The following is a 21,463-nucleotide window of genomic DNA, read 5'->3' as shown; positions in this document are numbered from 1 at the left end:
TTTGTAACTGGGGAACTCTTAATTTTTAAATGCAATCTGCCATAACTTTCCACTTGCTTGAATTTTTGCTGTTAAATTATAATATTGAAACATAGGCCAATTAACTGTAGACTAAGCGATATGACATAGATACAGAAAGTAAAATCTTCATAGTGAGTCAATTTCCGCACAATGTAAAGTTGAAGCGTGAGGCTCACTTTCTCCGCTTGGAAGCTACTGGAAGCGGCTACCACGCTGTGAACGGTGTGAAGTGAACCCATGTACTGTGTGAGAGCAAGTTCTTGCATCTGCTCATTTTAATATCTGCGGTGCTGCTCATGGCAACATTTTGTCACGGCTACTGTAAAGGGATAAAAAAAATATAAAGATTTTAGATTTACTTTTTATAGGGAGACCAGTCAATTGAAATGAATTAGGCCCTATTCTATGGATTTCGCGTGACTGGGAATACAGATGCATCTGTTGGTCACATAACTTAAAGGTAGGGGCGTGGATCAGAAAACCAGTCACTATCTGGTGTGACCATTTGCCTCATGCAGCATATTTCTGCATAATGTTGATCAGGTTGGTGATTGTGCCCTGTGGGATGTCCCACTCCACTACAATGGCTATGTGAAGTTGCTGGATATTGGCGGGAACTGGAATATGCTGTCAAACACGTTGCTCCTGAGCATCCTAACATGCTCAATGGATGAGATGTCTGGCAAGTATGCAGGCCATGGAAGAACCGGGACATTTGCAGCTTCCAGGAATTTTTATCAGATCCTTGCGACATGGGGCCTAGCATTAAAATGCTGAAACATGAGGTGATGGCGGCGGATGAATGGCATGGCAATGGGCCTCAGCATCTTGTCACGGATTAAAATTGCTAGCGATAAATTGCAATTGTGTTGTCCATAGCTTATGCCTGCCCATACCATAACCCCACCACCACCATGGGGCACTCTGAACGTTAACATCCGCAAACCGCTTGCCCACTCAACGCCATACATGCTGTCCTTCTGCTGTCTGTCTGCCATCTGCCCGGTACAGTTGAAACCTCGATTCATTCCTGAAGAGCACACTTCTCCAGCATGCCGGTGAGCGTTTGCCTGCTGAAGTCGATTATGACGCCGAACTGCAGTCAGGTCAAGACCCTGGTGAGGACGAAGAGGACGCAAATGAGCTTCCCTCAAGACGGTTTCTGATAGTTTGTTCAGAAATTCTTCGGTTGTGTAAACCCACAGTTTCATCAGCTGTCCAGGTGGCTGGTCTCTGACGATCCCTTAGCTGAAGAAGTCGGATGTGGAGGTCCTGGGCTGGCGTGGTTAACCGTGGCCTGAGGTTGTGAGGCTGGTTGGACGTACTGCCAAATGCAAAGGAGAAATGCTGGGATGTAAAGGGATGTAAACAGGGATGTAAAGAAATTTCTGCACAAAATGTTTTTTTTGCATATGGACATTTCTGCGATCTTTTATTTCAGCTCATGAAACTTGGGATCAACACTACATCTTGGGTTTATATTTTTGTTCAGTATATATGAAGAGACACTGGCATCATACATTCTAAATATATTTGTATACTGACCACAAGAGAGCACTCTAACTCCACTTCTGAAAAGTGGATTCCATTTTACAGAAGCAAGCCATTCTTTGTATACCTGCTGGTTTCCATAACACAAGAGCTCGGACAAGCAATCATGATAGAAATCTGTTTATTAAAATAGATATAGGCATTTTCAAAAAATAAAATTATTACCAACATTCTGATCCCCCCCCCCAATATGCTCAAAAGCAAGTTGAATATGCTGCCAGCATTCAGAGTAAGAAACCCCCTCCTAGGTTTTTAGAATGTATTTTATTGATTTCACCATCTATACCTTTGAGCCTTTTTGACATGTTTGATGTATTGAGGCTCAATATGTTTTCAGTGTTGCTAGGTATGCCTCTGGATCATTGGGGACAAGTATGCCTTTTAACAAGTGTCTTTCTACACAATGACAAGTTCCTGTACTCTCCAAAACCGTTCCCATCCTTCAAGACATTACCTAAACAAATAAACCGTCCCGTCACCACGTCTTTGTAAATTCAACTCCACACCCACACATTTGATCCTAAGTGTTGAAAAGCATGCGGTCGCGGTATTATAGAGTACAATGGGAGAGTATGATATATATAAAGAAAATCAGTCCAGTACTTCCCTCCATTGGCTAAAGCTGGTCAGTACATTGTAGAAAATGAACGGCTGCTACCACAGTTATAAAACAGGAGAGACGGGGAGCACGCAAGGAAAGGATCAGTGTTATTCTTTTCCCTCTAATAAAAGTGGTTCTGTTTAATACAGTGGAAATATCGACTCAGGGTTGTGAAGCTGACCAGAAGGAAAAGGGCATTAAAAGCTGCTGTGATGATAGCAGACGTGTTAGAAAGGAGGCATAGACCCCGAAAAAAGGAGCTAGTTAAGTCTGAGACAGAAAAACATTTACATTCACTGAGGGAACTGAGTTTGATCCAAAGGGACATTCCTGCACTTTCCAGAGTAAGGGACAGTCACAGTGGTTGACGCCTTTCCAAGGAAAACATGTTATGGCGCATGAAGGTTTAGCAGTCCTGTTTTCTTAGATAGTATTGAAGATTTTAAATATTTATTAGGATTAAATCCAGTTTCACTCTTGCCCGTTATAGAATGAGTTGAGGAGTAATTTCCTCTCCACATCTCCTTTAAGGGATTCTGTGCTTACTTTAATCACTTTTCAGTCATGAGCTTCATAGCCTCCACCTTCTCTTAGTTCATCCCCCCTCCCCTTCTCTCTCTCAGTCCTGGATACAGTCCGCTCGGTTCCCATGCACCCAGTAACAGATCTGGGCAAACTTCATCGGGGTGAATCTCACAGCCACGTTATAGTCTCGGTTCTCCCCGTCAATCTCCAGCCACTGGTGTCCAGAGAAGATGCCGATGACTTTCCTCTCCCAGCGTTCCAGAGCCGTGTCCCACACACGGCCGTACACCCCCGAGCCGCTGGCCCCCGGCCGGGCATCACAATGCTGGTAGATCAGGTCGTTAGACTCATCCTCCACAGGACAAAAGCGGTAGACCAGCTCCCCAGGCCTGTCACTGTCAAACCCAGAGAAGTGGATGCGTTTCCCTGCCAGGTCATCAGAGGAAGGAGCCACAGACAGACGCATGAAGGGACGGCGGTGGGGCCAGCGCAGTTCCAAGAGGGCGTAGTCAAAGTCCATGCTGACCTCCTGGGGGCCCTGGATCCAGCCTTTGGGGACACGAGTGCTTTTGACCCGGACCCAGCGCACCAGGGGTATCTTGGTGGGGGCCTGACTGGGCTTGGTGCCGTTGATGTACGGAGGAGTCAGGAAGCCCACCCTCAGCTTACGGGCTCCCTTGACGTAATCCTTCCCATCATGCACGCAATGGGCAGCGGTCAGAACGTGGCGTTGAGACACCAGGACCCCGGTGCAGCCGGTGGAGATCCTCACGGCTGTGGAGAACGGGTAGTCCAACAGGAAGTGGTCACCGCGGATGTTGAAGCGCCCATCAGCCCCGTAAATCTGTCGTTTCTGACGCCTGTGCCTACTGGTAACTCTCCATCCTCTTATTGGTGGTGGTTGAATGGCAGGACTGATGGTGCCCTCATAATCATCCTCGTCCTCCACATCCATAGTGGTGAGGGTACGAGAACCATCCGCATAGAGCGTCTCGAAGGCCAGCTGCTCAGTCAGGTGCTCTCGCCTTCGCTCTTGCTCTCCCTTGTGGTAGCAGCTGGCGTTACAGTGAGTGGTGAAGTCCAATTGAGTCTCAGCACTGAAGCGAGAGCGGGAGAGGGGCAGGGGTACATGGGGCACCAGTGAAGGGAGGTGGACAGGATCTTGGTGAGGGAGTGCTCGGGATGACAGAGAGAGGGGGAGGAGGAGCAAGAGGAGCAGCACTGAGGTGGAGGGATGAGCCAGGCCAGAGTTTGGATGTGGAGACATGGTCGTTGATCAAAACACTGAAATGAAAAACAGATACATTTTACGTACATTCAACCACAATACACAAAATACAATAAATAAGGAAGTCACTTATCCTTGAGAAATGGAATGGTATAGATTAACGAGGGACATCATGGACTTTGCGGAAACCCCGTTTGATTAATGACGCTTAAAAACAGGTAATCACTAATTAAACAAAACGGTGTGGCGATTAGAACACTGGCTTGTCTCCCTGATTTTAGTGAATCATTCACAAACACTCACATTCCGAAATCCCCCATAAATCAATCCACTCTGTCTGACAGGTGGATTCCAAATCCCCTCGCTCAGAGCCTATACACGTGGGATCAGTTAATGCAGGTTCATGTTGCAATGCAGGTCTACATTTTCATTTATTTTAAGAGGTAACAACGCAGCTCCTGTTCCTGCCTATACTGTGGGCTATTCATAAAATGTGATTTTAAACCGTGCTACAAGGGGCTGACAAGCATTAAAATGTCAGTTCTGCTGGAGGTTTGATGTATTAGCCTCAGGAGAGAAACATCTGATTATGTACACAAGATAAGTATAGATGGAAAGTAGGTGTTGGGGCACACATTGGATATCAGTCGTGATGGAAAATATGACACTGCATATGTTTATTTTTTCTCCCAATTTTCATGGTATCCAATTGGTAGTTACAGTCTGTCTCATCGCTGCAACTCCCGTACGGACTCAGGAGAGGCAAAGGCAGAGAGCCATGTGTCCTCCGAAACACAACCCAGCCAAGCCGCACTGCTTCTTGACACAATGCCCACTTAACCCAGAAGCCAGCTGCACTAATGTGTCAGAGGAAACACCGTACATCTGGCGACCGTGTCAGCATGCACTGCACCCGGCCCGCCACAGGAGTCACTAGAGCACGATGGGACTAGGACATCCCTATCGGCCAAATCCTCCCCTAAACCAGACGACGCTGGGCCAATTGTGTGCTGCACCATGGTTCTCCTGGTCGCGGTCGGGTGCAACAAATCCTGGACTCGAACCCAGAATCTCTAGTGGCACAGCTAGCACTGTGATGCAGTGCCTTTGACCACTGCACCACTCGGGAGGAACACTGGATATGGTTACACAGCCTATTTGTCTGCCAATGAACTTGTATCATTAAGTTTTTCATCTTGGCCACTGTGCTGTGTATGTGTGGGAGGATAGAAGGATTGAAGGGGACTTTATTACAGCTTGTTCAGCAGAAAGAAAAGTGTCTCAAATCATATTTATGATAAGGCTCAGGGGCAACGTGGTGTCTGCCATCAACCATGAACTAACTTTCTATGTATGAGCATGCTTGGCAGGCTCAGAGGTGCTAGGGGAACTGCCAGCAGCATACCACCCTGCATACCACTGCTGGCTTGCTTCTGAAGCTAAGCAGGGTTGGTCCTGGTCAGTCCCTGGATGGGAGACCAGGTGCTGCTGGAAGTGGTGTTGGAGGGCCAGTAGGAGGCACTCTTTCCTCTGGTCTAAACAAAGATCCCAATGCCCCAGGGCAGTGATTGGGGACACTGCTCTGTGTAGGGTGCCGTCTTTCGGATGGGACGTTAAACGGGTGTCCTGACTCTCTGAGGTCATTAAAGATCCCATGGCACTTATCGTAAGAGTAGGGGTGTTAACCCCGGTGTCCTGGCTAAATTCCCAATCTGGCCCTCAACCATCACGGTCACCTAATAATCCCCAGTTTACAATTGGCTCATTCATCCCCCTCCTCTCCCCTGTAACTATTCCCCAGGTCGTTGCTGCAAATGAGAACGTGTTCTCAGTCAACTTACCTGGTAAAATAACGGTAAAATAAAATAAATAAAATAAAAAACTCGATAGGTCTGAAAATGATGGACCCTTGGGCTGTAGTGGCAGGTGTCTAAAAGTGAAACAAGACAAGTTGAGGCATAGATGTACGGACCGGATTTGTCACACAAAGACAGATTCCCGCCACACAACTGTATTCTATATCATAGTGTAGCCAGAGAAGATACAGTTACTCAAAGGTGCTCATGTCTAACCTACACTGCTATGCAGTCAAAAACAACTACACCCGTCTCTATCAGCAGTCATTACATCCTGGCCTCTGATCCCATCCACATGAAACATCTACATTTAGCAATCTTTAATTGGGTTCCATTTCATTTGCAATGACATTATTACAAACACATTGTCAGAGTACTTAACATGTGTCTAAATCTATTTTAAGAAGGCCTGGGGTAGCAGTGCTCTTAAAGTCTGTATAGACTGTGCCATTTATAATTTCCATGGTCTGAGACAGACTAGCTTTAATTGGGGAAAGGGGATAGTGTGTTGAGACGAACCACACATCTAACCACACTAACCTATAATAAGGAAGCATTTGATGAAGGACACAAAATAATCAATCACATAGTTCAAGAAATATCATGGTGAGTCCATTTTCCAGTTTGGTTTGGGTGACCCTCCATTTTAAGTCCCAAAGTACACAACAGTAAATTGAACCCCACATTAGAAAGATCCTCCAGCTCTAACACATTGTAGAGCCAAACAGTGCCTAACAGCCTTTTGGAATCCTCTCTTAAACAAGACACTGGACCTCAACTAATTCTGTCAACACTTTCCATCAGAGTAATGTCAAATGCACTTCAATTGCAGTCAATTTAATTTGGAAAGGCAATATAAATTGAAAAATCGTTCCCATTTCCACGTGGATCCCATTTCTGACAACTGAAGGTTATAGCCCACTGATAGATGCTGAGAGGTTTTTAACAAGCACCAATACACCTACTGTATATAAGCTACAAAGGCACACAAACATTCCAGTAATGGACCTCTGTACACCTGAAACCTGTCGGCATTCTACAGCTCACCTTTGACCCTTAAGTGAAGGCTCTGAAATTCTGAGAACAGCCTGCTTCCCAGGGCCCGAGATTTGTCCTGAAAACCCCCTCACTGGGTCTTTTGTCTTTCACCAAAATCATGAGTGAAGGTAGTATTGTCCCATGTCCACTCCTTGGGTTGTTGTCAGACCTCAAAGAGAACAGATGATGTGTACCTTGCTCTGTCACTATTGAGACGCACCAGTACAGAGGAATAGTGCTGGGAGGCAGTATAGTCAACTTACTGAAAAATTCAGTGGGGCTGGGGGAAAAGGTAGGCTTTGGCTTTAGTTCATGTTTAGCAATGCAACATTCACTTACAGTAAGTAATAGGCCTATCCAGTGGAGCAACATGAGTTACTTTGTAACAGATTTCCCAGGCAAAAAAGTAATCTTACAATGTTGCCTCTTGGTAACAAACCAGGTATAATTATATTCAAAATAATGATTAACAAATTATTAGGCTACTTATTAGGCTACAATGAGTAAGACAATAAATGCGCAATGTACCTTTTTGTTAAACAGTTAAACAGAGTCTGTGTTTAAATCCTATTCCCGTTTTCGCCCCCTTCAAAACTACCGGGCATCTCGATTCCCCAGATTTCTCCCATCTCTTCAGTGTGACAGGTATCCCTCTCTCTTCACAGTCCCGCAGAGAGCTAGTCCCCTCTTTAATAACGTCTCCAAATCAATTCGGTCCAAGCAAAGTTTATCGATGAGAGTCAACTACAAGCTTGTGTTCCTACTCAATGTGACTATCCGTCCCTGGGAGTCGCTTAAACCGCTGTTCGGTTCAAAGGCGCTTACAAATAACTGAAAATGTTACTGAAAAGACATTTAGAGGCGCTCTCCCTCACGGTCCTAGCGCCCCTGTTGTATACAAAAGCCGTAGCATGTCTCAGCTGGATAAGAATCTGCTTTTAGGATGGTGAGAGTGAAGATGGGGCCTAGGGGAGCACATATCTGAAACATTTTGAAGCCCTCAGCTCAAGATCAGTGTGTCCTTCAGCTACAAAAAAGTCCCAAGTGACACAGTAATTTTTTTCACCTCTCAGGAGTAGACTTTGGCACAGGGGTTGGGAGTGAATCAAATGTGAAAAGCCTAAAGCTATATCAAATGCCACCTGCCAATTAGAGCCGAATAGATGCTGAAAAACACAAATTGCTACAGACTCTTAGAATAATTAGTCCCTGCAGGCACATGCACTACCTTTGCCATTCCAGTCTCCAAAGTGCCCTTTTGGTTGGCGGTATAAATCGCCCCAAAATTGTCTTATCTGCTAAATTTCTTTGTCATTGTTGTTAAAAACCTATGGCCACAAGTCGTTAAGTTCTCCACCTCCCACCCCACCCGGTCCGTTGGTTGCGCATATTAAGCTGCTTGTACGGAGCTCGGTACCCAAACATGCTTTTCTTGAGAGATGCTGTCACCGGTCGAGTGTGTGTAGCTAGCAACTTAGTTTAAATATAAACTACTGCTACAATAGCATAATAACATTTGTTTAATACTTGATAACAGTTGATTTAGCCTACATCATCATAATCATCAATATTTGGTCTGGTTGGGTGATACGCGCAGCAGAGAGGCAGAAAGAGAGCTAGGTAAATAAATCACAATCAGTAAAATAAATCAAGCTAGCTAACTAGTATATTTAAATCAATCATCAACATCAATGATCAGCTGATAGTACACCCTCTTTTCCGATGTCTTTTGGAGGGACTGTAACTAGCTTGCTTACAATTTGTGATGATGAGTGAGTGTGTTGTTGTGTTGTGTGGCGAAGACGCGCTAGGCAAGTCTCTCTCCACATATGCGCACTGACCCTAGCCAATTCGTGCGCACTCATGGTTTCATTGTGCAATTGTTTGTAAATGTTCATCAATTCACGCTATATAGCCAATCATATATATACACTACATGACCAAAAGTATGTGTACACCTGCTCCTTGAGCATCTCATTCCAAAAGTCATGGGCATTAATAAGGAGTTGGCTTTCCACTAGATGTTGTAACATTGCTGTGGGGACTTGTTTCCATTCAGCCAGAAGAGCATTAGTGAGGTCGGGTACTGATGTTGGGTGATTAGGCCTGGCTCGCAGTCGGCATTCCAATTCATCCCATTCACTGTCTTCTTGGTAAGCAACTCCAGTGTAGATATGGCCTTGTGTTTTAGGTTATTGTCCTGCTGAATAGTGAATTCATCTCCCAGTGTCTGGTGGAAAGCAGACTGAGCCAGGTTTTCCTCTAGGATTTTTCTTGTGCTTAGCTCCATCCTGTTTCTTTTAATCTTGAAAAACTCCCCAGTCTTTTTTTTTATCCTGAAAAACTCCCTAGTCCTTAACGATTACAAACATACCCATAACATGATGCAGCCACCACTATGCTTGAAAATATGGAGAGTGGTACTCAGTAATTGTAATAGTAAATAATTGTAAATAAGATTTATTTCTTAACTGACTTGCCTAGTTAAATAAAGTTTAAATAAAAAATTAAATGTGTTGTATTGGATTTTCCCCAAACATAACATTTTGTATTCAGGACAAAAAGTGAATTGCTTTGCCACATTTTTTGCAGTATTACTTTAGTGCCTTGTTGCAAACAAGAATATTTTGGAATATTTTTATCCTGTACAGGCTTCCTTCTTTTCACTCTGTCATTTAGGTTAGTATTGTGGAGTAAGTACAATGTTGTTGAGCCATCCTCAGTTTTCTCCTATCACAGCCATTAAACAGCCATTTTGTTTTAAAGTCACCATTGACCTCATGGTGAAATCCCTGAGCGGTTTCCTTCCTCTCCAGCAACTGAGTTAGCGTGGATGCCTGTATCTTTGTAGTGACTGGGTGTATTGATACACCATCCAAAGTGTAATTAATAACTTCACCATGCTCAAAGGGATATTTCATGTCTGCTTATTTAGTCTTGCCATAAAAAATGGGTTGAATATTTATTGACTCAAGACATTTCAGTTTTTAATTTTTAATTAATTTGTAAACATTTCAAAAACATATATTTCCACTTTGACATTATGGGGTATTGTGTGTAGACAGTTTGAAGTCTAGAACTTTGTAAATATAATTGAATTGTGCATTCATCACCATCATCACTAGCGCTATGTAAATCAATTCAACCACCATGTACACCTCTACCTTCCTGCTGCCTGCTGAATCTTTGTCTTTATGACAGCTACTAGGTCCCTATTTTACATGTTGCATAAATAAATAGGCCTATGCTCAACAATTTTACATTTTGGTGTGTTATGAATTTCAAGATATGAATTTATGAAAGTAATGTTTATTTTTTAAGCTGGGGGGTGCCCTTTTTTCATTTTGAGCACACAGAAAAAGGTCTGTGCACGGCTCTGAGTCGCTGACAGTTGCCAAAAAAGCAACAGACATGGGCTTACTAAGCAGGCTATAATGTAGGCTACTACAGTATTTAAAATCAAATCAAGCTTTATTTATATAGCACATTTCAGACATGGATGCAACACAATGCGCTGCACAAGAAAAACAAATAAATTAATCGAAACAGTAAAAACATAACATCTTACTACACACCAAACATCGGAGGATAAAAACCAAAAGAAGAATAAAAACTGAAAGACTAAACAGCACCCTAAGGAAAAGCACAGCTAAAAAGGGGTATTTGAAGATCCCTTTTAAACATGTCCACAGTTTTGGCTCCCCTCAGTTTCTCTAGCAGGCTGTTCTAGGGGCTGGGGGCATAATAACTAAAGGCTGCCTCTCCATGCCTCTTGGTCCTAGGCTTTGTGATAGTTAAAAGGCCAGTTTCAGAGGACCTGAGGGACCTACTGAGTACATAACTTAAAAGCATGTCTGACATGTATTGGGGTGAACAATCGTAGATTGATATAAAAGCAAATAGATGGGGGGCTTCCCGAGTGGCGCAGCAGTCTAAGGCACTGCATCACTACAAATCCTGGTTCGATACCAGGCTGTGTCGCATGAGGCGACGCACAATTGGCCCAGCATCTCCCGGGTTAGAGGAGGGTTTGGCCGGCAGTGATGTCCTTGTCCCGTCTCGCTCTTGCGACTCCTCTTGCGCTGGGCGCGTGCATGCTGACACGGTCGCCAGGTGTACGGTGTTTCCTCTGACACATTGGTGTGGCTGGCTTCCGGGTTAAGCGTGCAGTGCGGCATTGCAGGGTTGTGTTTCAGAGGACGCATGGCTTTCGACCTTTGCCTCTCCTGAGTCCGTATGGGAGTTCTAGCGATGGGACAAGACTGTAACTACCAATTGGGTGGAAAAAATGTAGGAAAAAAATACGAAAAGAAACAACTAATAATAAAAAATAGATGAATATAAAAATGTATTTTTAAACTCACAGGCAGCCAGTGCAGAGACCTTCAAACCGGTGTAATGTGTGCTCTCCATTTGCTTATCATGCAAGCAGTTTCCAGTGGTCCATGTGGATTATCCCTGACTCAGAACAAAACACAGTACTTAAGGTATGGGTGGCAATGGCTGCCATTAAACTTCTCCATCCGCGACATTTTCCATCATATACTGTAGGATTTGATGAAACACCTGAACGAAGACACATTTATCGTTATTACTGGATTGAGTGATTATAGCCCACAGGCAGGCAGAGGAATTCCTGAGATGTTGGGGCATGTTGTGGTAGTGATGGTGGTGTTCATTGTTCATCCATTCCCTGTCCACATCCCATTCAGATTTACCCACTGACCTTGATCTTTTTGGAGGTATCATCAGGCCCTATGTGAACGTGTGGGAGCGTGAACAGTTCACTGGCGCTGAAACAGAGGTCTCACTCACAGGCACGACACTTTCTGGAATGCTGCGGAATCTACCAGCAAGGACACAAGTCAAGCTCTCTCAACACAATGTGTCTGCTGTTGTCCTGAAGTGGGTGTGCACGCATCCTAACTGTGAATCTCACACATACCTAGCAAAGGTTTACACTTTGACCTCTTATCCTCCGCCTTAAACTATTTTGGTATGGTTCAGCACTAGGGCCCTGTGTTTTGGTTAGTCATGTAACATGACCTGGATTTGAACCTTTATTTCAAGATTTTTCATCATGTCCCCTTTTCTTTTCATGTCAGATGGTCCATCCTCAGACAATTGCTTTCATTTTTGGTCTTGTTCTCATTTCTGGAAAAGGCTTAAAATAAAGGTTTAAATCCAGGTCAATCACAGGGCCCAACCCCATCACAGCTTGCCTAATGCCTCCAGGAGCCGGAAAATTAGATAGATTAATGAGTTTTTCACATTAACAAGCGACCAGCAGTCTGTGTTGGTAATACAGTGGATTCGGAAAGTATTCAGACCCCTTGACTTATTCCACATTTTGATACATTACAGCCTTATTCTAAAATTGATTTAATTGTTTTCCCCCCTCATCAATCTACACACAATACAACACAATGGCAAAGCAAAAACAGGTTTTTAGAAATGTTTGCACATTTATATATAAAATATATATGTTTTTTATCACATTACATAAGTAAACTCTTTACTCAGTACTTTGTTGAAGCACTTTTGGCAGTGATTCCAGACTCGAGTCCTCTTGGGTATGATGCTACAAGCTTGGCACACCTGTATTTGGAGAGTTTCTCCCATTCTTCTCTGTAGATCATCTCAAGCTCTGTCAGGTTGGATGGGGAGCGTTGCTGCACAGCTATTTTCAGGTCTCTCCAGAGATGTTTGATTGAGTTCAAGTCTGAGCTTTGGCTGGGCCGCTCAAGCACATTCAGAGACTTGTTACAAAGCTACTCCTGCGTTTTCTTGGCTATGTGCTTAGGGTCATTGTCTTATTGGAAGGTGAACCTTCGCCCCAGTCTGAGGTCCTGAGCGCTCTGGAGAAGGTTTTCATCAAGGATCTCTCTGTACTTTGCTTCGTTCATCTTTCCCTCAATCCTGACTAGTCTCCCAGTACCTGCCGCTGAAAAACATCCCCACAGCATGATGCTGCCAACACCATGCTTCACCGTAGGGATGGTGTCAGGTTTCTTCCAGACATGACACTTGGCATTCAGGCCAAAGAGTTCCATCTTGGTTTCATCAAACCAGAGAATCTTGTTTCTCATGGTCTGAGAGTCCTTTAGGTGCCTTTCGGGCCAACTCCAAGCGGGCTGTCATGTGCCTTTTACTGAGGAGTGGCTTCCGTCTGGCCACTCTACCATAAAGGCCTGATTGGTGGAGTGCTGCAGAGATGGTTGTCCTTCTGGAAGGTTCTCCCATCTCCACAGAGGAACTCTGGAGCTATGACAGATTGACCATCAGGTTCTTGGTCACCTCCCTGACTAAGGCCCTTCTCCCCCGATTGCTCAGTTTGGCAGGATGGCCAGCTCTAGGAAGAGTCTTGGTGGTTCCAAACTTCTTCCATTTAAGAATGATGGAGGCCACTGTGTTCTTGGGGACCTTCAATGCTGCAGAAATGTTTTGGTACCCTTTTCCCTGCCTCTGCCTTGACACAATCGTGTCTCGGAGCTCTACGGACAATTCCTTCAACTTCATGGCTTGGTTTTTGCTCTGACAACTGTGGGACCTTATATTTTTTATTTTTTTTATTTAACCTTTATTTAACTAGGCAAGTCAGTTAAGAACAATGACAGCCTACCCCGGCCAAACCCGGACGACGTTGGGCCAATTGTGCGCCGCCCTGTGGGACTCCCAATCACGGCCGGATGTGATACAGCCTGGATTCAAACCAGGTACTGTAATGACGCCTCTTGCACTGAGATGCAGTGCCTTAGACCGCTGCTCCACTCGGGACAGGTGTGTGCCTTTCCAAATAATGTCCAATCAATTGAATTTACCACAGGTGGACTCCAATCAAGTTGTAGAAACATCTCAAGGGTGATCAATGGAAACAGGATGTACCGGAGCTCAATTTCGAGTCTCATAGCAAAGGGTCTGAATACTTATGTAAATAAGGTATTTCTGTTTTTTATTTTCAATACATTTACAAAAAAAATATAAAAACCTGTTTTCGCTTTGTCATTGTGGGGTATTGTGTGTAGATTGATGAGGAAAAACAAACAATTTAATCCAGTTTACAATAAGGCTGTAACGTAACAAAATGTGGAAAAAGTCAAGGGATCTGAGTACTTTCTGAATGCACCGTATATGGCTTTTCTGATGCATCCATCTTCTGCTCTATAACTCCAGGGATATGTTGAGATAACAGGACATTGAGGCCAAAGTTATGGTCAATTACAGGAATTTGCCTGGCAATAGAAGCCACATTAAACTGGAGTGGTCTTATATCTTGTTGGTAGGAACAGCCCAGAAGGTGTAAATGTGTCAAGCTGCAGCCAAGCCGTCTCCACTGATGGTATCACTCTGACTTTGGGCAAACATGAACTGTGTCACAGCAGGAGAGTTAGCAAGGGGGAGAAAGATTTCCTCTGCGTGTGTTTGGCATCAAAACTACTAAGATTCCTGATCTCCTTTTTCTAGTTCCTTGTTTAGATTACCCTCTCACACACTCATGCCTCTCTGGCATTGTCTCTACAATCATACATGTGATACAATATTGAACATCAACAAACCAATTTGAAGCATTCATCATATTTCAATGAGATTTGGGATTTTAGGAGGCCCTAATGAGATGCTGTAAAAACCCAAAAAATCTGCAGGAGTCCGGTCTCCGGACTGTCTCCTGCCAGGAGTACAGTGGAACGGTTGTTCCTGGCCTGATCTGGGATCCACGCTTCACCCAGGAGAGAGAGACTCACAGGGAGGAGGGCGCTTTGTTAAAACGTTTCGGTCCAGTAACATTTTGAAAACGTCTCCTTTTGAAGAGCACTGTCTCCACACACTGGTCCTGAGGGTTAGTGGCCTCTCTCTCTTCCCCTCTCTCCCCGAACCATAGTAAATATTTCCGAGATGATTCAGTTGAACCAACAAAGCAGGCACCCCCTTTCCCCCCACGGGACATGGCTGTCTTCATCGTTTGTGTATGACCACTCTTCAGGGAGACTGTTATTAGTTTGTCAACCCAAGCTGGGAGAAAGGGGCATGTGAGTTAGAAACACAGAGTATGAAAGTGTAACTATTATGTTATAGCTGACAAGCGGTTACATTTGTGTTTGCCTAACATCGCTGTTTCAAGTTTGTTTAGGGTTTGCTAATATATCTTATTACTTATGGCAGTCAGAGTTTGAGGCAAAGCGGATTCAGCCGCGAGGAAACAGTAAAGATTCCAGATGAGTGAGTTCACGCTGGGTATGTGTGAATAGGCATACCTCAAATTTCCATTGAAGTGGTCTGCCATGCTAGACGCAAGTCAAAGCCTGCATGTCCATACTGTACAAACACCCTGCTCATACCCTATAAGCTTTACCTTACGGGCAAAACAGAGGTAAGTTCTATAGGATTTTATGGAGATTACAGTAGCATAAGAGCCTTTTATGGTAAAGGTGAAGCTCTCAATCAAAGAGCATTGTAATCTCTACCTTATGTCTCTCACAGGTAGGTTATAACCTCTGGCATGGTCAGTGTGCAGCTGGACACACACACTCCCTTTGCCCATTTAGTTCCACCGTGGTGGGCCCGGGGATCAGACCTTGTGTAATCACTTAGCTGACATGCAGGCCGGCCCCACGACAGTTCTCCAAGCAAACCGCGATTATTAACAAGATCACAGGGGTTGTCTCTGTACTCTTTAATCCGATAATTCTTCAGATTCAAGCCAGTGATCTGGGCCTCACAACAGTAGAATGATCCTTTCATAACAACGGCCGCAGGTCTTGACCCCCTTACCGCCTGAGCCCGCTGTCACTAACAATTCTCAATGTACTCCTTGGAATTCATAGCCTCCAGAGTGTAACTGTTTTAGAGTGCTGAGCTATGAACACAAACAACGTCCCCTTTCTGCACTCACTCTCTAGCACTCCAGTATTTTATGGTTCTCTTTAATCGTTCAGTTATATTTATAACTCCCCCTTCCTCCTTTTGTCGTCAAATTCCTCCCCATGTGTCTGTTAGGCCACATAGTAGTTCTCTCCTTTCGTTTCCCTCTCCCTTGTAAAAATCTGCCTCGGTCTGCATTTCATCCATAATCATGAAGACCACAGCGGCATTTTTTTCTAAATGCCTTTTATGTGGATTCTCATTAGTTATTATGTTCAGTAGGACTATGTTTTTCACAAACAATTAACCTCTCATGTGACACTATAATGTATGCCCTCAAATCCCTCTCTCCTTTTCTACCCACTCTTTTTCTGTCTCTCTCCCTGTCCTCCCTGGCTCCCTTTCTCTGTGGCAGGGTGGCAGGTAGCCTAGTGGTTAGAGAATTGGGCTAGTAATCGAAAGGTTGCTAGATTGAATCCCTGAGCTGACAAGGTAAAAATCTGTAATTCTGCCCCTGAACAAGGCAGTTAACCCACTGTTCCTAGGCTGTCATTGTAAATAAGAATTTGTTCTTAACTGACTTGCCTAGTTAAAAAAATAAACAATTCTCTGTGTCTCCCTGTACCTTTCCTCCCGCTAGTCCCTGGTCCTCCTGCAGGACCTACAGGGTACATCTTCAGCCCTGCTTCCACCTCTGCACGAGGTCATTTGGCAGCGAGCAGGAAGTAATGTGAAAACACAATTAGCAAAACAGAAATAAGGAATGCAAGCTAGAATCACTTTGAGAGTGATGAGGAGATGAGTCCTTAACCAGTTTAGGCCTTGTGGAGGTTTGGAAACGGTCCTAAAACTGTGTCCTGTCACTCCACACCAACCTCTAGCCCTAACAACCCTCATCTCCATGTTTGGGCTGGAGCCATGGAAACTAGAGGGTGATCTAGGGGTCTAGTCCAGTGAGGTCAACCCAAGTTTATGGATCAACCTGATCAGATCAAACCACAAGTAGCAGGAAGTCTGAATTGAGAGAATCAATCTTGTTTTCCACCGTTTTCCATATAAAGCCAGATGGAAGATTATTATATATTTGTCTCACGGGGTCACTACATGAGATCCTGAATTTGTATTAAGAAGAAAGTGCACAGATAATTTGTTTATGGATCTCTCATCTTCCTAGAACCGTCTATGAAGGGTTCTACCGAGAACCCTTTTATCTTTGAAGGGTTCCTCCTATAACCCCCTATGAATGGTTCCACCAGCCTTATTAGCATTTAAAATTCAACTCTTTATGACGTATATAATAAAGCCTTTCTTTGAGGGCCTAATTATACCCTTACACAGTGGTATTAGGAAACTCGTGCTTTACAGGCCAGATCAGGCTTGCAAGTCACATTATGATGGCTTGCAAAGGGATGTGTAATTCCAATTGGAATCCAGGCAGAGTGAGGACATCCACCAACTGGAACGTGACTAATGAGACTACCTAAATCATCTAAACTGGAACAACCATCTCAGTAACGGGTGAAATAAATCCAACTACTAACAGATTGGATTAATTTTGAAAAATGTATGTTATCTTTGTGTAGAATAAGATTATTCAACCAGTCAATGTACATGCAAAAAAAAAAAGATATTGAAACAAACAATTCTGAAAATCAACCTGCAATAGAGCATACTGGAAAATATGATAATGATGGGCGTGGTTTTGAGTGTTTTACTCTACACAGAGTTAAAATTACACAATCACACTGAGCTCTGGTTATTAACACCAACACTGGGATTGTTTTACACCACTGAGTGTTAAGTTAATTTAACTTCTGATTCAACACTAGAAATGTTACACTGAAGAAAAAAACATTGCCAATTTGCTGTGTACCACACAATACACTACTGGTTCACTCATATTCCCTTTAATTATCCTATTCTCTGCTCAATAAAATCATAGAAAATACTAATTTGAAAGACAGAAATCATGGCAAAGATGTCAACAATGTTAGTACTGTATATGTAAAATGATTACGGGAGTAGCAGATAAATGCACAAATATTCCCATATAGGTACATATTCTCACATATCTTTTTAGATTTATCAGATTACTTAAACTCCTGATGTTAAAGTTTAAACCCAGAGGTAAACACTAATACTCAGGTACTATTTAAAAAAACATTTACAATAAAAAAGCTTATTCATATTCAGAAGGCTTCTATGTAGAACCCTTCTCGTCTTTCAAAGAATCCTTCTTCCCACACTAAGAATCATCAAAGAACCCTTCCTTCTAAAAATGGTTCTTAGGATGTTAACGGTTCTAAGTAGAACCCTTTGCCTGGTTACAACTTCGTCTTCCAAAAAGGGTTCTTCAGATGAAAACGGTTCTTGGTAGAACCCTATACCGCCATAGACTAGGCAGCCGATAGTGGGTGCTAGATCTGCACTATCGTCTAGCATTGATATGCTCAGCCGGTAATACACTCGTGTCCCCCGTGGACCGGAAGGCACATAAAGCATCCTCCATTTAGGCTGCAAAGGCATCATTTTCCTCCTTAACTAGCTTTAATGGCGGGCTGTCTGAAAAAAAACGGGGAAAATGTGTACTGTCTTGGTAAAACGAAATGTTTCACCACCATTTTCGGATTTTCAGACAATTTAGGATGTTGCACACCGCGTTCAGCCAAATATGTGCAACATCATACTGTAAGTTGTCAGAAAAATCTGAAAATGGTGGTGGAACATTGTGTTATATTAAGACAGTACACATATTTTTTCCCGAAGGCCCGACATTAAAGGGAAAGGGGATACCAAGTCAGTTGCACAACTGAATGCATTAAACTGAAATGTGTCTTCAGCATTTAAACCAACCCCTCTGAGTTAAGGAGGAAAATTATGCCTTTGCAGCCTCAATGGAGGAAGCTTTATGTACATTAATCCTAGTGTAGATCTAGCACCCACTATTAGCTGCCTAGGCTAATCCCTCCGCAAAGAACCCTTTTGGAACCCTTTTTTATAAGACTGTATGGTGCTTAACTACTTTGAAGGTTATATTGAGGTTATATTGATGCAATTTCTATTTCATTTTGTTAAAAACCTCTTGATTGTTATGGCAAAATGTAGATTTCCACCTAAATAGACATACCCAAAAGTAATTATTTTTCATGAGATGGCCATAAACAATAACTAGTAGTGCTGCATAGTTTCTAGAACGGTCTGGAACTCAACTTTCTGGTAAAAGTAATTATACGTTGCTGAGGTGTAGTCACTTTTGAGGACACAAGCTCAAGTACATAAAAAATCATTCGAAGTATGTAGTATTTATTTTTCTTTAAATTACTGAAATGCTTTCTAAATATAGTAACAATCAAATTATAAATGACTTACTATAAGATTTCATCTTTTATAACTGTAAAATAAATATGATCATATTTTGGCTCCATTTCAAATAACTGACGACAGAGCATTTTCTGCCAAGCGTCTTCTGAGTGACTCAGAGACACTATTTGAATGTCTGCAGACTCGTTACAACTTCAGCTTTATAGATGGGGCTTTCTGGCACTATAACCTCTATGGGATGGGTGTCCCTCAACCGGGATGGTTGTTGCTAATGTGCGCTAATGTGACTAGAATGACATTGTATACAACAGCCAACTTTCCGGGACATAGACTTATATGAGCATGTCTTATATGGGCAGAAAGATTAAATTATTGTTAATCTAACTGCAGTGTCCAATTAACAGTAGCTATTACAGTGAAAAAAACACCATGCTATTGTTTGAGGAGAATGCACAACAACAACAAAACTTTATCATGGCAACTGGGTTGATACATTCACCTCAGAAGGTAAATAATGTACTTACATTCAGTAATCTTGCTCTGATTTGTCATCCTGAGGGTCATATACATCAAATGTGGCATCATTTTGTTTGATAAAATCAATTTTTATGTTCAAATGTAGGAACTGGGGTCTACAGTTTGACCCCACTGCTGTCTCTGGCTCCACACCCACCCCGCCCGGTCATCTAGATGTGTGAAAGTTAGTGTATAAGCTAATGATCCATCATGTATGACATTCCTGGGAGTGTGTAAACTTAAATGAATTATTACCATAGCATTTTTGTATGTTCTCTATAGTTATGTACTTGAAAATGGATCAATTGACCAATTCGGCACATTTGGGCAAACTTCTGGCAGAATTGATACAAAATATTGTGCAGTAATGTAATTCTTCACTGGATCAGTCTGAAACTTTCCACACACACTGATGCAATCTGGTGGCCAAAATCGAATTTACAGCTAGACTCCTATCTGAAAGAATGGCCTTTCTCTTGTTTCCTTTCAAATGGTATAAAGAACAGGTATATCCTTGCTTCAGGTCCTGAGCTACAGGCAGTTAGATTTGGGTATGTCATTTTAGGTGAAAATTTAAAAAAAGGGTACGATCCTTAAGAGTATAAGGTACTGGACCCTGCGACGTTCACAGAGCTCTGTACAGTCGTGGCCAAAAGTTTTGAGAATGACACAAATATAAATTTTCACAAAGTCTGCTGCCTCAGTTTGTATGATGGCAATTTGCATATACTCCAGAATGATCAGATGAATTGCAATTAATTTCAAAGTCCCTCTTTTCCATGCAATTGAACTGAATCCCCCAAAAACATTTCCACTGCATTTCAGCCCTGCCACAAAAGGACCAGCTGACATCATGTCAGTGATTCTCTTGTTGGCACAGGTGTGAGTGTTGACGAGGACAAGGCTGGAGATCACTCTGTCATGCTGATTGAGTTCGAATAACAGACTGGAAGCTTCAAAAGGAGGGTGGTGCTTGGAATCATTGTTCTTCCTCTGTCAATCATGGTTACCTGCAAGGAAACACGTGCCGTCATCCTTGCTTTGCACAAAAAGGGCTTCACAGGCAAGGATATTGCTGCCAGTAAGATTGCACCTAAATCAACCATTTATCAGATCATCAAGAACTTCAAGGAGAGCGGTTCAATTGTTGTGAAGAAGGCTTCAGGGCGCCCAAGAAAGTCCAGCAAGCGCCAGGACCATCTCCTAAAGTTGATTCAGCTGCGGGATCGGGGCACCACCAGTACAGAGCTTGCTCAGGAATGGCAGCAGGCAGGTGTGAGTGCATCTGCATGCACAGTGAGGCAAAGACTTTTGGAGGATGGCCTGCTGTCAAGAAGGGCAGCGAAGGAAAAACATCAGGGACAGACTGATATTCTGCAAAAGGTACAGGGATTAGACTGCTGAGGACTGGGGTAGTGATTTTCTCTGATGAATCCCCTTTCCGATTGTTTGGGGCATCCGGAAAAAAGCTTGTCCGGAGAAGACAAGGTGAGCACTACCATCAGTCCTGTGTCATGCCAACAGTAAAGCATCCTGAGACCATTCATGTGTGGGGTTGCTTCTCAGCCAAGGGAGTGGGCTCACTCACAATTTTGCCTAAGAACACAGCCATGAATAAAGAATGGTACCAACACATCCTCCTAGAGCAACTTCTCCCAACCATCCCGGAACAGTTTGGTGACGAACAATGCCTTTTCCAGCATGATGGAGCACCTTGTCATAAGACAAAAGCGATAACTAAGTGGCTCGGGGAACAAAGCATCGATATTTTGGGTCCATGGCCAGAAAACTCCCCAGACCTTAATCCCATTGAGAACTTGTGGTCAATCCTCAAGAGGCGGGTGGACAAACAAAAACCCACAAATTCTGACAAACTCCAAGCATTGATTATGCAAGAATGGGCTGCTATCAGTCAGGATGTGGCCCAGAAGTTAATTGTCAGCATGC

General features: G+C 43.3%; 1 protein-coding gene across 1 annotated transcript; it reads right to left on the bottom strand.

Moving 5' to 3' along the window:
* Positions 1–1,676: 1,676 nt before the first annotated feature.
* Positions 1,677–7,693, bottom strand: LOC139581263 (serine protease 23-like). The gene is made up of 2 exons (XM_071410831.1): positions 7,349–7,693; positions 1,677–3,982 (listed from the first exon to the last, which is right to left on the bottom strand). The coding sequence occupies exon 2, from the start codon at positions 3,963–3,965 to the stop codon at positions 2,793–2,795; it is 1,173 nt and encodes a 390-aa protein (XP_071266932.1). The 5' UTR covers positions 3,966–3,982; positions 7,349–7,693; the 3' UTR covers positions 1,677–2,792.
* Between the last annotated feature and the right edge of the window lie 13,770 nt (positions 7,694–21,463).

This window comes from Salvelinus alpinus, chromosome 7 (assembly GCF_045679555.1).
Source record: "Salvelinus alpinus chromosome 7, SLU_Salpinus.1, whole genome shotgun sequence".
NCBI lineage: Eukaryota > Metazoa > Chordata > Actinopteri > Salmoniformes > Salmonidae > Salvelinus > Salvelinus alpinus.
The sequence above is the reverse complement of the archived record's forward strand: the minus strand, read 5'-3'. Positions and strand labels throughout refer to the sequence as shown.